Source organism: Sorex araneus, chromosome 4 (genome assembly GCF_027595985.1).
Source record: "Sorex araneus isolate mSorAra2 chromosome 4, mSorAra2.pri, whole genome shotgun sequence".
Lineage (NCBI taxonomy): Eukaryota > Metazoa > Chordata > Mammalia > Eulipotyphla > Soricidae > Sorex > Sorex araneus.
The window spans coordinates 128271241-128288296 of NC_073305.1; the positions used below are offsets into that span (position 1 = coordinate 128271241).

General features: G+C 35.5%; 1 protein-coding gene across 1 annotated transcript in view; it reads left to right on the top strand.

Annotated features, from left to right (window-relative positions):
- The window catches only part of GRIK2 (glutamate ionotropic receptor kainate type subunit 2), a 633736-nt gene that overhangs the window by 218871 nt on the left and 397809 nt on the right, over nt 1-17056 (top strand). Inside the window, exons 3-4 of the mRNA XM_004605692.2 lie at nt 8527-8694; nt 12952-13209. Coding sequence (XP_004605749.1) covers nt 8527-8694; nt 12952-13209 — 426 coding nt within the window. The remainder of the gene's footprint in view (nt 1-8526; nt 8695-12951; nt 13210-17056) is intronic.

Sequence of the window (17056 nt, forward strand, 5' to 3'; positions counted from 1 at the left end):
CTGATTTCTGTTGGGTTAAAATATCAACTTGTTAGCTATTTTTATTCTTCATGGATAGAAATTCACGCTTCTAAATTTCTCTAAAATATTTGATAAAATATTTGATATTTGTCAAATATGAATTGATGCCGGAGCGATAGCACAGCGGGTAGGTTGTTTGCCTTGCACGCGGCCGACCCGGGTTCGATCCCCGGCATCCCATATGGTCCCTCAAGCACCGTCAGGAGTAATTCCTGAGTGCAAAGCCAGGAGTAACCCCTGAGCATCGCTGGGTGTGACCCAAAAAGCAAAAAAAAAAAAGAGAATATTTGATATTTGTCAAATATTAATTGATGCAAATAAAATCTTTTACATATAAATATGGGAATAATTTTTGACATGTTAATTTTAATTCCTCTCTTTTCATGACATGTCATTGCAAACTGAAGACATATATATGCTTGAGTTTTTTGTATATTAGATTCAGTAATATTTTGATACAGAATTTCTCAATACATGTATTTGGGAAGATAAATATGTTTTAGAGAGTATGCTGCATAATGTAAGACTTACATAGTGTAAAGACTTACACTTAGCCAAATTGCACTTCCCAAACAATCAGTGTTGTGTTATATGCTATCTCCGGTGTTGCCCCGGTGGAATTCTTAAGAAATCTTGGAGTCATATGATTTTTCTAAATTGCTCATTTTCAATATAATTTTACCCAGTTCCTTCATTTTGCTAATGGGGAAAAAAATGATTGAGTGGTAGAGGGGTTACCTCATTCAGTAACACTTTGCCTTTCCTTCTTCCTGTTTTTTCTTTTTATTTAGCTGACCTATTTTTAAAAAATCAATATAATTAAAGTGTAAGCTTTTGGCCTTCAAATAGTTGGTGTTATTTATACTGTTTATTCGGTGATTATTCATGTGGCTGCCTTCCCTGTTATCTCAGTTTGATCTGTTCTATTTATATCTCGATATTATTCAAGCATCTGCCTTCCCAATCAGTATGTATTCCTTCTAGGACTTCAATTGCTAGCATTTAAGTAGCCATTTCCCAATTTTCTTCGCAGTATGTAGTGCATCTACTTTAAAATTAATATTATTTGAGTGTGTAATGCCAAGGTTCTCTCTATGATTTTAAGGGCCCATTTGTGGAAAGAAATATCAATGCTATTGCCATCCACTAGCAAAATCTATGTTAGAAACAGTAGGAGGCTTGTAAAGTTAAAAGCTTATTTATTTTTAAAATAAGAAAGCACATTTACATGCCTAAGCACAACCAGTCTTTGTCCAATGGGACTATGACATAATTCCCTGTAACTTGATTTCAGCTTTTATATTCATCTAAACTCATATTCTTTATGTTGGACTGTTTCAGCAGCTTCCAATGCCTAATGCCAGAACAAGTTTGAACTGAATTGCATATGATATGAGGAGGAGGATTTGTGCAGCAGTATTTTCCATATTTTCTGTAGCTGAAGAATTGGAACGAATGCTAGAACTTTAAAATATATGTATCTAGTGGCACCAGAGTGATAGTACAGTGGGCAGAGTACTTGCTTTGCATGCAGCCTACCCGGGCATCAACATATGGTTCCCTGGACTTGCCAGGAGTGATCCCTGGACACAGAGCCAGGAGTAAGCTCTGAGAATTGCCAGGTGTGGTTCCCCAAAACTAGTTAACAAAAAACCTGGCATTTTCTACAGATTAAAACTTTCATGGTCACAAATGTCATAATATTTTTAGTCTGGTTTGATATCTTGACAAAGATGCTAATCTCAGTGCTTAAATGAGATTCAGTAGCATTATGTGAACAATTGTTTTCTCACTAGAAATATGGGTAAGAGTACTAGAGCCAATCCTTTCATTAAATTATAGATATCTGTTGCTTCATGAATCGAAGACCTTAAAAGCAAGTGAGAAAGTAATATCTCTCATTTTAGAGATGAGTCAGTGCTCTTCACCATGGAAAAAGTCACACCTACCCCATGCATTTTACACACAATATCCTCTGGGGGATCTGTGACCTATTTATTCATATTTTCATGGTGTATCAGTCACTTATTTCTATACCCACATGTGTTTTTTCTACCTGTACATAACTAGATGACTGGTATTCATCTATCAACATCACACAAGTTAGTTTCTAAATGTTATTCTCTTACTTGATATTGACATAAAACTCTTAAGAATCTTTTTTTAGAAAATTAAAATTGTTTACCCTGCAGAAAAGGTGACGGTTGTGATAAGACCAGAAGTAGCAATATTACCAGCCATAAGTTGTAAGAGGAATAGTAGGCATAGTAATAAAGACATACAATGAGATCTATGTCCATATCTATTTTATGTCTCTTCTTGTGTAATTTACCTTACACAGTACAAAATTCAGGACGCTAAACCTGCTTCAACATCTTACCAAAACAAAACTTAATACACCTAGTAAAGTAATTGATTTGGCCTAAGAATTAAACTACCCAATGGGATCATGAGCACAAAGGAGGAAATCAATTCTTATGCTCAGCAATATATACAATGTAAATATCACTTATATTTACAATTAAAATATAAAACTTTATGAAAATAGGAAATATATTGAAGATGGAAAAGGTGATTCAGTTGTACTTATTGACAACTTTCAATGATTACTTGTAAAATATTTATTACAATGCCTGATAATAAAATATCCTTTAATCATTGCCGAGTGATAAAAGATTTCTTACTTCAGATTAAATTCAGGTATAAACTTGTTTCACACTGATTAAATTCATTTAAGCTTCAAATCACGGGACCATGCATAATAATGTTTGAAAGTGATCTGAATCTGAGTGAATGCAAATCAGAGTTACAACTTAGCTGGGTACACATTTGGGCTAATATCGAATATCTTTACAGAGATGATTAATGTGTCAAAGGCTCACATGTTCTCGGAGAGAGGAAAGTTAAGACAGGTAAATATGTGTGCTTATGTGTATGTTTGTAATTGGGGCCCATGTGGATACGGAAACAAGTTCCACGGTAGAGCACTTGGATGTAGAAACAAAACAATATGATCTAAAAACAAAAGGAAATGGAACACATTAGATACCAAATTACTTAATCTTAACAAATAGTGATAGGAAGAATCTAAATTACCTTAATTAGAAAATTAGGTCAACCACAAACAGGTAAACATGATCATAAATAAGTAAAACATGAAAATCACAACCTTTAAAAATAGTGTTTCTCTAGAATATGACACTATACTTTAAGATATATAGCATTATAACTAGTACATATATGTATATATACATATATATGCACTATATACGTATATATAGTGCATATATATATGTATACACTACATTCGTTTCGGGAGCTGGTAGCCCAGTTGGCTTTTGTTTTTCTTGGACTACTTGTGATATTATATTTTAATTAGTACACATTGAGCTTTGATTACTTTGGAGTTTATTCAGAGAGAAGATAACTAGAAACCAATAAAATGATTAATGGAATGAGGAGATAACATGGGAGTCGTAACTCACATTATTTGCATGCACCTGACTCAGTTTTGATTTGCAGCCCTGCATGGTCCTACTGCGCATCACTGGTGCAACCCTGAGGTCCTTGAGCACCACTGGGATGTCCTGGTGTTCACCAGCACTGCAGGACCTTAGTGATCCTCAGCAATCCTCTTTCTTTATGAGCACTGAACCATCTGGTTGGGTGGCTAAGTATTATAAGGAGTGAACCCTTAGATTCTTGAGTACTGCTTGAAAGACAACGCCCCCTTTTTAAAGAAATAAAAATATCAAAATAGTTTCATGACAATCGAAGAGAATAACGTGTATAAAATTAATAAGTAAAAGAATAGTTGCTGTTTCCAAATTATGGAATATATTCTTATGAAAGTTGGGTGTTATTTTTTAATAAAAAAAAATGGTTAGATGTTTGAGGGAAGCTCATGATGAGTTCATACATGAGGAAACTTCTGCTAGAGTTATGTTAGTGAAAAAAGGGATTACTTCAGAAGACAGAACATTTTGCTGTGTCCCAAAGCCCATATGTAATAGTAGAAGCAATATGAGTAGCCGAACAATGGGTATACCAAATAATTTATTGACTGTGGCATCTCAGTCTGTATGTGCAGGCATACACACATATAGACTCACACTATTTGCATCTTATACTCATCCATAGCTTATCCTTAAAATAATAGTGCAGTTTTGTACACAGTAGTCATTTTCATAAATACACATTAACTTAATGGTCCACTTTGATATTGCTTATGTATGTTAGCAATGTTACTTTATTATTGTCATGCAATTAGAATAAGTAATACAGTTATATTTCTAAATATCCTTTTACCTACTCCACAACTTATTATAAACTTTTATTTTATTTATTTATTTTTCAGTTTTAATTTAAAATATTTAATTATATTACTTTATTATAGCTCCCAATGACGTATTCATATCCCAAATACAGTAAAAGATATATACATGCCTCTCGGAGAGCCCGGCAAGCTACCAACAGTTATCCTGCCTACACGGCAGAGCCTGGCAAACTACCCGTGGCATATTCGATATGTCAAAAACAGTAACGATAGGTCTCATTCCCCTGACCCTGAAAGAGCCTCCAATCGTTGGGAAAGACGAGTAAGGAAAGGCTGCTAAAATCTCAGGGCTGAGTGTAATAGAGATGATACTGGTGCCCGCTCGAGTAAATCGATGAACAACAGGATGGCAGTGATACAGTGATACTTTATTATAAACTTTTAAAATACACAGGGAAGTTTAATGAGAGTATAAGCTTTATTTATTTACCTTCCAAAGAGCCTCCATTGTGGCACCATTGGAAAGGACATGTAAAGAGAGGCTTCTAAAATCTCAGGGCTAGGATGAGTGGAGACGTTACTAAAAAAGCTCAAGAAATTTGACAATCAATGGGTGATGATGATGATGATGATGATGATGATGATGATGATGATGATGATGATGATGATGATGATTTACCCTCTTAAATGATTATTCACTATTTATTTATTTATTTTGCTCTTTGGGTAGCACCCGATGATGCACAGGGGTTACTCCTGCTTTGCACTCAGGAATTACTCCTGGCAATGCTCAGGGGATCATATAGGATGCTGGGAATAGAACCCGGGTCAGCCGCATGCAAGGCAAACACCCTACCTACTATGCCATCACTCCAGTTCTAAGCACTGCATTTTAGATTTCTGGATATCAAAGATAGTATTTTATATAACCACTGTGCTTCTACTTTCTCTCAGGATAAAAAGGAAACAAATAATTTATGGCATTTAATAATCAGACAAATTTAAAATTAGCCTTTGACATTTATAGAGAATCTTCTGGGTAAGGAGTTTGACAAAATTAAACAAAGAGAAAATGTTTTGAAATTGATTAGAAAGTAAAATTATAGCATACAAAGTAAGATTATAGCAGTTAATTAAAATATAACTTCTGATTAGATAAAATGTTTTGGTGTTCATGATGTCAATTTTTTCTATTCTTAAATGTCTGTAAAACACTACTCAGTTTTAGATAGGACCTCTTAGAGCAGTCTCAGGAATAGGATGTCTCACTGGTTGGCACATTCATTACATACTTTGAGTCATACATTCCATAGTATAGTTAAAATATATCTAAAAGAAAAAAATTTGGATGGGTTTCAGCAGTTTACAATAAAAATGTTTTATTTATTGAGTAATATTCTTTTGTGAGTCAGAGACTTATGAGCAAACTTTCAGTGTTGGAAGTTCTTTTTAAAGGAAAGATTCCACACTATTTACTCTTTGGTACCTACAAAACAAAGTGGGAAACTATGCTTGTGAGAAATAAGACTATTCTTCATTGTTTCTTCTCTCTTACAAGTCTATTATAGAGTTATGAGAACTATTAATTTTACTGTAGGATTGGAAAAAGGGGCTGCAGGAATCTTAATGTTTTATATGGAAGTTTAATGAGATGCAGTATCACTTCTTAAAGAAACAAAAAAAATGAAACTGAGAATTATATTAAACTAACATTTTTAAAAGCCAAAGAGAGTGTGTTAATTTCAGTGAAAATACTGTACCATATATATGTATAAATATAAGGGAATTATCTGAAAGCAAAAAAGGAAATTCTTGAAAATGTGAGTTCTGGTATTTATATGTTGCTTTAGGATTATATAGTTCTCTCTGCTCTTTATTACTCTAGGATGTATTTTACTAACCAAGCATAATTTGTAAAGTCCTTTGGGTATCAACCTATATACCACATACTTATGAATTGCTACATACAATTCTGATACTTCATATTAAAAACAATAAATCTAGAAATAAATACCCTTTATAGTAGTTACAGGGCACAAAAATGAGTATTATTTCTCAAGCTATGTACAGAGAAAATGTCTTGCTTAAAATCATGTGAATAATTACTCTTTTTGTTGGTTTATGAGAAGGTAGAAGAGGTGCTTTGCCTTTTAGAATTTTATTAATAATTTAATAAAAAAGAAAGCATATCTTTCAGAATAAAAATGGCTCATTTCTTCCATGGAAAATTAAATTACAGACTCTTATACTTCACACAAAAGAGATATAAAATATTCTATCCGTACATCATCAGGTTACAGAGTTGCCTCTTGCAAGTAAGACATCTTCCCCAAAGTTGTTTATTCTGGGGGAGGCTAGTGGTTTGGTTCTACCATTGATTTCAGGGGTATCACTCTCTCAACATGCTGGACTCTACTAGGGCCCACAGGTACAGTAATACTAGTATTCTTTGTGGTGCCAAAGTCTCCAGGGCCGTATCTAGCAATGCTTGGAGGGAGCAATAAGTGCTGAGACTAAGCCTGGGTCACCCCTGTTTTATCTCTCCTGACTCTATTTATTTAAATCTGTCTCACTCCACAGATACATTACAGTTGTTCCTTTCCAACCACTCTCTTTTACTAACCTTTTTATTTCCTTTTCAATTATTTTCCCCCTAAACTATGAATATGGTGTTTTTCTCATCCTCATAGAAACAATGAGCATCTCAAGATTTCATTTTGTTATCTCTAAGTTTTAGGCTCTAGCACTGAATCCAGCACATACTACATTTCAACATAGTTCTTAGTTTTAAAACAAATTTCCTTCATATATTAAAAATAGGATATTATTGAAGTTCTGTGTTAGTTTATGAGGGAACATGTCTGACCCTGTGCAGTCACCACTCATGACTGTGTGCTTGCTTCTCTCTCTCTCAGCACCATAGTGTAAGAAGAGATGACAGAAGTTGTGCCAAGAGATTTACAGGTGAACAAGCAGTATATGAAAAATAACATGCTTTTCAACACTGGTCATTGGGGAAATGCAAATCAAAACAAAACAAACGATCACTGGTATAAGCTACCACTTCATACCTGTGATACTGTAAGATATTGCAGATTTAAAACAAGCAATTTTAGTGTGTATACAGAAAGAAAGAAGACCTCAACCACTTCTGGTGACTTGTCAACTGGTTCGACTTTCTGGAAAATTATGTGAATATTTCTGAAAAAAACTATGAGTTTCCATATGACACAACAATCTCACTTCTAGGCATCTATTCCAATGGCCCAATAATCCTTCTCATAAAATATATCTGTATTCTGCTTGTTGCAGCACTATTCACAATAGCCAAATCTGAAAACAACCCAAATGTCTAAGAACAACTGACTGGATAAAGAAACTATAATTATACACACATATATATATATATATACATATATATGGAATAGTACTTGACTATGTAAGAAATAACGAACTCATGCAGTTTATCACTACATAGGTGAGACAGGAAGGTATCATGTTGAGTGAAGGCTGTCAGAGGGTTAGGAATAGATACCACATGATCTATCTCACAGGTGAAATATAAAAACCCATAGCCTAGGAACAACAAACTGTCCAAAATAACAGAAAATGTAGATAGATAAATGCTCTTATTTTCAAGTTTTTTCCCAAGGATGCAGATTGGAGACTGTTGGATATACCTCCTTCTGTCCCATTCATAAAAACTAAATTAAAACGCTTTGTAAGATCCCAGCCAGGCCACTTATATCTGAGAAAAATAGAAATGATGTGATTAAATAGGGATATGGGGACAAAAATAATCAAACTTTACTAACACAGCTGGCATAAGGTAATAAATGGAAGAGAAACAATTTTTAAATTATACTCACAGTTTTTCACCCAAATTATACCATGTTTACTGATTAAAGAATCTACAGAAAATTGCTTGGGAGAGTTGTCTTTCACAAATGTCAAGTGTCTTCTGTAAAAAGAATTAGAGTAATACTAGGAGATAAATGCTACCTCATTCTCTTTTCTTGCAAGTAAGTTGGTGGAATTCTCAAGTGAATAAGGACTTTGAGTTATCCATAAAATATGCCTAAAATTGTGATAAAGTATTAATATTTTTGGATCATTAGAGACATTTAATATAGTTCTCCAAGTAGTTTCCTAGTTTTCAAGAAAAATATTGACATACTTCCTCTTATAAGAATTGTGTCATTTTTTTTCTTTTTTTTTTTTTTTGCCAGGTGGTATTTTTGAGTATGTGGAATCGGGCCCAATGGGAGCTGAGGAACTTGCATTTAGATTTGCTGTGAACACGATCAACAGGAACAGAACCTTGTTGCCCAATACCACCTTGACTTATGACACCCAGAAGATCAACCTCTATGACAGTTTTGAGGCATCCAAGAAAGGTAATTTACAGATATTTAGCATCAGGCTTTCTCAAATTCCAATTCCCAGGTATTCTTAATTGTGCATGTAATGTGCAATTTACTAGGAATATTTTATTGAAGTTTCTTTTCAGATTTAACATACATTTTAAAGGAGGGTAATGTTATGTGACCAATCTTTATGATTTTTTGTCATAACAAGAAATTCAATTGATCTATGATAGTAACTATGTATTAATATCTTTGTTTTTTCATGAACTATTTCTATTTTCAGAATCACAGAACATAAAATAATATACTGCAGTAGGTTTTCTACTGCTGCGATTTATTCTTACATTTTTACTTGTATTATCTGCCATTGCCATTAGATTATTACTGTGATCTCAAATGATAGGTATATTAAAAGTTTTAAGTGGCTCCAAATAATTTTTGAATCTCAGTCCATCTTAAAAGTTTTTGGAAAAATGTGATTTAATAAAATAACCTGGGCTTCTTTTGGAGGGAAGAGGGGTTTGGGACCACACATAGTTATTCAGGACTACTCCTAGCTCTATGATCTTGAATCTTTCAAAAAAGGTGCTCAGAGAACATGGGCCTCCTCATGCAAGGACTGTGCTCAGCCCTTTGAACTATCTCTTCAGTTCTTTGATGGCCATTTTTGTAACTAAAAATAAGTGACTTAAGATAGAGCAGGTGAGAATTCTACAACTGAACTAGTATTTCTGGAGTGCATAAATATATGAAAATAGGGTCATATAAAAACAATTAAAATTAATTGTGTTTCTTTTATTATGCTAAATTGTTTCAAATTATAATAAGAAAATAATTTTAATGTAACACTAATTTAATATCTTTATAAGAATAAAGGTGATAGAAAAACTATTCTCTAGGTATTTTAATCAAATACTAGTCTGATCAGTAAACATGTTTTGAGAGATGTTGTCATTGTTTTACTTTGTCTTAGTAAGTATTCTTTTATTTTGAATAATTACACTTCACATAATAGAAATTAAATTTCATAGCATTAATTTTCTCAAAGGAGCATTTTCTATAAATTTGTATTTTAAAATTATGTTTACTGAATGCTAATACAGTTTTATTAACTACCTTACATTGATGGAAATGTACAAAATTATTTATAATTCACTGGGTGCAGATTTCTTCTTAGCTCATTAATATTCATAGCAGCTGATAAGGTACAATATTTTTTTAGATGAAAGTATTCTTCTTTTCCCCCAGCTAACTAGTGTTTATCAAAGCTTATATTCTGTGTGCCCTTTGAATTCATATCTTTATGAATACAAATAAGTTTCCACATTTCAGACCACATCAGAGTGATTAAAGCTAAAAAAGGGTAAAGTTTATTGTGAAATATGACATTTGTCATCATAATTGCAAAATAAGTCATTAACTGCAAGACAAGTGCATTTGATTAGTGACATAGTTCAAGATTATTTCCATTAGGAAGAAGAAGCTGTATCTCAAATGAAATCATTTAGACCAAAGAATATGGAACATGAATGTAGTATAAATAAAATATTAATAGACTTCTTTATGATTACTTCAAAGGATCAATGAAAAAAATAGACTAGAGTATTCTAACAAGAGATCACTATTTTGGGAATGCCCCAGTAAAATTATGAGGTATCAAACTTCTTTGCATTTCAAAATATGGTAAAGGAATTTATAAATTTTATTATTATTTAAAAATTCAGTTTAGAAATAAAATTTAATAATTAATTTTAATCACTGTCATCTTGTTGTTTGTCTATTTACTCAAGCGGGCACCAGTAACATCTCTATTCTTCCCAGCCCTGAGATTTTAGCATCCTCTCCTTACTCCTCTTTCCCAACAATTGGAGGGTCTTTCAGGGTCAGGGTAATGAGATCTGTCATTACTGTTTTTGGCATATTGAATACAACACGGGTAGCTTGCCAGGCTCTGCTGTGCAGTACCTTGCCAGACTCCCCGATATATAAATATGCATATATATATTTATTTATTACTCTCTATGATTTGTTGCCTACTGTCTAAACTCCATCAAATATGGTGTGGTAATTATGCAAAATGGGTAAGAAGTGTCTTATAATGTGTCTCGGCCGCACGGTCTGGAAAGCAGCCTGGAGCGTAGCAGTGGTTGGGTAGTGGAGGTTGGGGCTGGGTCCCTTGGCGTGGGGAGGGTTTCTTACCCACCCTCCTCTGGGGTGCCCTGAGTGAAAACAGCCTGACACGGAATCCCAACTGATTTTAATATAAAGATAAAATATTTCCAATAAAGCTATGAATAACTGAGATTTTGAAAGGGTAAATATTACAGTTTATTTGAAATCCCTTGTTTAATTTGGGGGGGTCATAGGAATGTGTAGAAAAGATAATAAAAGGGAGAGATGTAATCATAGTTTTAAGCTTTATGAGGGATATAGATATTTAGTGATATTAAATACTATAAAATAATTTATCTGGATATTTAAAAATATAAGGTTATTTTAAAGAAAATGCCCAGGAGCGATAGCACAGCAGGTAGGGTGTTTGCCTTGCAAGAGTCTGACCCGGTGTTGTCTGATCCAGGGTTTGACCCCTCCTCCCCTCTCAGAGAGCCCGGCAATCTACTTGAGAGTATTATGCCCGCACTGCAGATCCTGGCAAGCTACCCGTGGTAAATTTGATATGTCAAACCAGTGAGAACAAGTCTTACAATGGAGATGTTACTAGTGCCTGCTCAAGCGAATCGATGAGCAATGGGATGATAGTGATACAGTGATATAATAGAATATTCACGAATCACAACATCTCATTAATCATCTATTTCTCGAGCAGGCTCAGTAACCTCTCCATTCATCCTTTCCCAGAGATCTTAGAAGTCTCTCTTGACTTGGCCCTCCCAATGATGTTGCACTGGAGGCTCTTTCAGGGTCAGGGGAATGGGATCCAGCTTGTTACTGGATTTAGCTTATGAATACACCATGGGAAGCTTGCAAGACTGTCCCATGTGGGCAGGAAACTCTCAGAAGACTGCCAGTTTCTCCCAGAGGGAGAAGTAGGCTACAGGATATCGCTTCTGGGAGCTCGCTGTTAAGTCTATGGATGTTGGCCGTTGATGGGATTACACACATCTAGGTTCCTCTGCCAGTACCTTCATGAGTGAAGAATATTAAATATTAATATTTAACTTTAAATTAATTTTTATTAGAAGCATCATAATTTACAAAGCTGTTCATTATAGTTGTTTCAAGCATATAGTAATCAAGTATCAACAGTGTTACTTTTACCCCAACAGTATCCCAGATTTCCTCCCAATCTCAAAGTGTCCCTGAGGCATATCACAAATTTATTTTATAGTGTATATTCCAATAAAACCTTAAGAAATGATAAATAGAATGATCAGAAAATAAATCAGTAAGAGCCAATTTGTATTATTGTATTGTTTTGGCCTATGAAAATAAGACAATCAAATTCATTTAATACAATACCAAACAAAACCTCATTTACATATATAAGCTTTCAGCTCTGGAATCCAAAGTATATTACATTAAATTTTATTTTACACTTGCATCTCATTATGGCAATAATTATTTCTCACCTATCATTAATAAAACTCCAAAGCAATTCTATATTACTATATTGTGCAGTCTACATGAAATAGATAAGGTCTACCTATGTAAATTTCCTCTACACTTTATATAAACACTGTGGTTTACAAAATTATTCATGAATAAACAGATGATGTTAACAAAGTAGAAAGAATCCATATGAAATTACCTTTCTCGACCTTATATGAGTGGTGGCATGCAAAGCTTGACTTACGTCCTATGTAAAAATACTTAGCTGTCTGTGATAGTGACTTATTAGATGCAGAGAAGAAATCGCCTGTCTCCTGTTTAAGAAATAGATTGATGACTGGTGAGTTTGGAAAGGATTACCATTACTCTAATTACCTAATATGAACTATTTTTTTAATAAACAATTCCCTCTTAAACTTTAGAATTGTGTTCTTCCTCCCTCCTTCCTTATTTTTCTTTATAGTATTTGTGGAATTGTTTGAATCTTGAACTCCAGTGGTCTGATCAAAGTACTTCCCTTATAGCAAACTGAATATGCCCACACTTGATAAAATACAAAGGTAGTTAAACACGGATTTTTATATTGAAAACAACAAAAAGGGAGAATTCCAAACTTCCTCCAGGGCATGCCTTATGGGTTGAGGATGACACTGCAGTTCCTACTGACATGCAGACCTCTCTCCTCTCACCACTGACACTGTTGTATCTCTTTCCCAGCCTGTGATCAGCTGTCTCTTGGAGTGGCTGCCATCTTCGGACCCTCACACAGCTCCTCGGCAAATGCTGTGCAGTCCATCTGTAATGCTCTGGGCGTTCCCCACATACAGACCCGCTGGAAGCACCAGGTGTCAGACAACAAAGATTCTTTCTATGTCAGTCTCTACCCAGATTTCTCTTCACTCAGCCGCGCCATTTTGGATTTGGTGCAGTTCTTCAAGTGGAAAACTGTCACAGTTGTGTATGATGACAGCACTGGTAAGCAAAAGATAAATCTGTTTTCTTTGAGGCTTTGCCTTATCTATAGATAATTATCTGTAGGTTATTTGTGATTCTTTTCTTTTAAAATTTTTTATTAGTGAAACCCCATGAGGTACATTTGTACACTTACAAACTTTCGTGCTTGCATTTCAGTTGTACAATGATCGAGAACACATCCCTCCACCAGTTCCCATCCTCCACTACCAATGATCCCAGTATCCCTCCCACCTTGCCCACTCTTCCACACACTCCCCACCCCACCTCTGTGGTAGAGCATTCCCTTTTGCTATCTCTCTCCTTTTTGGTGTTGTGGTTTGCAATAGTGGTATTGAGTGTCCATTGTGTTTGGTCTATAGTCTACTTTCAGTCCACATCTCCCATCCCTAGTGGATCCTCCAGACCCCCTTTACTTGGTGTTTCCTTCTCTATTTGGGCTGCTCTTTCCCCCAGTGTGTGTGGCCAGCTTCCCAGCCATGGAACAAACCTCCTGGTACTTATCTCGATTATTCTTGGGTATTAGTCTCCCAATCTGTTGCTTTATATTCCACAGTTGAGTGCAATCTATGTCTGTTCCTCTCTTTCTGACTCGTTTCACTTAGAATGATACTTTCCATGTTGATCCACTTGTATGCAAATTTCATGACTTCATCTTTTCTAATCACTGCATAGTATTCCATTGTGTAGATGTACCAAGGTTTTTTTAACCAGTCATCTATTATTGAGCACTTGGGTTTTTTCCAGATTCTGACTATTGTAAACAGTGCTGCACTGAACATACAAGTGCAGATGTCATTTTGACTATACTCTTTTTAGGAACATTTTTCATGTGCCTTTTGGTCATTCATATTTCTTCTTCTTTTTTTTTTTGAAGTATCAGTTTTTATTTAGAGGTTTCTGAGGGAAGGAGGAAGGGATAAGTGGAAAGGAAAAAACAGTAGGAGTAACGTGCTCAAGAGAGAATGCGGGCTTCTCCAAGGGTGGAGGAAGCTCTACACACATCCTAGCACTGGACACGAAAGCATGAAAGTACACATCTCAAGGGGGGAGATGCGGGCGACACATGTGCTAGGCCACCACATGTGCTCGGCCACGTGGGCACAAGCAGCACATGGGCTCAGGCAGCATATGCGCCTGGTCATTCATATTTCTTCTTTGAGAAAATTTCTGTTCATTTCATCGCCCTTGGTATCAACCCCTTATCAGATGGGTATTGATGGATATCCTTTATCATTCTGTAGATTGTCTTTGTATTTTGGTCACTATCTTTTGAAGTGCAGAAGCTTCTTAGTTTAATATAGTCTTATTTGTTTATTTCTGTTTCCTCTTGGTTGGTCAGTTGCGTGTCATCTTTGAAGATACCTTTAGCTTCATTATCGTGGAGAGTTTTGCTGACCTTGTCTTCAATGTACCTACATCAGATTCTGGTCTGAGGTTGAGGTCTTTAATCCATTTTGATCTAACTTTTGTGCATGATGTTAGGTCGAGGTCTAAGCCTATCTTTTTGCATGTGGTTGTCCAGTTCTGCCAGCACTATTTGTTAGGAGACTTTCCTTGTTCCACTTCACATTTCTCACTTCCTTATCAAAGATTAGATGATCATACATTTGGGGTTGTGTGTAAGGATATTCCACCTTGTTCCATTGATCTGTGGCTCTGCCTTTGTTCCAGTACCATGCTGTTTTAACTGTTACCCATTTGTAGTAGGGTTTGAAGTTGGAGACGGTGATGCATCCCATCTTTTTTTCCCCAACGATTGCTTTAGATATTCGTGGGGATTTGGTGTTCCATATGAATTTCAGGAGAATTTCATCTGTTTCCTTGAAGAATGGCATGGGTATTCTTATAGGGATCGCATTAAATCTGCATAATACTTTGGGGAGTATTGCCATTTTGACAGTGTTAATTCTCCCAATACATGAGCAGGAGATATGTTTCCATTTCTTAGTGACTGCTTTTATTTCTTGGAGTAGCGTTTTGTAGTTTTCTTTGTACAGGTCTTTTACCTCCTTAGTTAAGCTGATTCCGAGGTATTTGATTTTCTGGGGCATGGTTGTGAACGGGATTACTTTTTTCACGTCACTTTCCTCTGTCTCATTATTTGCATATAGGAGAGCCATGGACTTTTGAGTATTGATTTTTTTAGCCTGCAACTTTACTGTACAAGTCTATTGTTTCTAGGAGTTTTTTGGTAGAGGATTTAGTGTTCTCTAGATATAGTTTCATATCATCAGTGAATAATGAGAGCATGATATCTTCCTTTCTTATCTGGATGCCTTTAATACCTATTCTTGCCTAACCGCTATTGCAAGTACTTCTAGTACTATATTGAACAGTGGTGAGAGTGAGCAACCTTGTCTTATCCCTGATCTTAGTGGGAAGGCTTTTAGTTTTTTCCCATTAAGGATAATGCTTGCAATAGGATTGTGGTAGATGGCTTTGATGTCACACTCCCTGAAGTGAAGGCCACATCCACAGCAAATTCCAGATGCTAGTCGCAGGCCCCATGGTCCTGAAGGCCTGGGTAGATCAAAGAACCTTCAGGGAAGAGCGGCAGTGTGGCGGCTAGGTGGGCAGTGCGCCTGCGGAACTTGGCCAGGTGTTCCCAGATGTCCCAATCAAGTGGCTGGCGTTGGGCAGTCGAGGGGCAGAAGCGTGAGGGGAAGGGGCATGCACACTGAGGAACCTACAGGGAACAGTGCAGGGCTATTTGTCCCTTTTAAAATTGAATTATTATATAGAAAGACTTTTGGAATAAAAATTCCTACATTGATAAACTATGTTCATGTGATTAAACAAATATTTTTCCTCTATGTTTGTAAATTAATATTTTACTATGAAGGATCAATTACTATAAAATAAATTATTTGATGAAAGGGATAGATTTTTCCAAAAAAAATTTTTAGGATAATTTCTCAAAGTGAAGCTTCATCATTGGCTTTTTTTTTTTAACAAATAAAACATTTAGAGTTTGTTTGGGTTTGAGCCTCACACCCAGGAATGCTCAGATATGTGAAACAGCACAAAGGAGAAGTTAAAGATCAATACTGAGGAAATGGAAGTGCTTCAGAGTATTATGATGGGTGTTACTCAGAAAACCTAAGTTCCTTGCCTTGGAGGAGAAAGGGTGGAGAAGAAAGGACAAACCAAAGTTATCCTACACTAAGTACTTATTTCAATATTTTCAATGATATTTGACTGGAGCGATAGCGTAGCCTATAGGGCGTTGGCCTAGCACGTGGCCAACCTGGGTTTGATTCCTTCCTCCCTCTCGGAGAGCCTGGCAAGCTATCGAGAGTATCTTGCCCACACGGCAGAGTCTGGCAAGCTCCCCATGACATATCCAATATGTCAAAAACAGTAAAAACATGTCTCACAATAGAGACAATACTGGTGCCTGCTCGAGCAAATAGATGAACAACAGGATGACAGTGCTATAGACATTACTACAATGCAATGATATTTTAATGAGTATTTACTGACTAGAAGTCATTTGTGCTATTTTGCTTCAATGCATATTATTACTTTTGCACATAAGTAGTTATCTTACTATATCATTTTTAAAACTGCTTGTAGAGAAATATTTGAAAGTAAATTTTCCTTGAAAATTATACTGAAAATTTATCTTGAAAAAGTGATTATAAGGAATTTGACAGTAAAATGCTTATTAGCAGTGTTACTATGGGATTTAAATTAGGATGCAGAGGCAGGTAGATAGGATATTGGAGCATATACTTTATACTCTCTCTTCGTTCTTTGGCATTCTAATGCAAGTATCAGGGATATGGCACTAGTGGCCCCAAACTAACAGCCAAACTATACCAAATTGCCAGAATTACTGGGAATA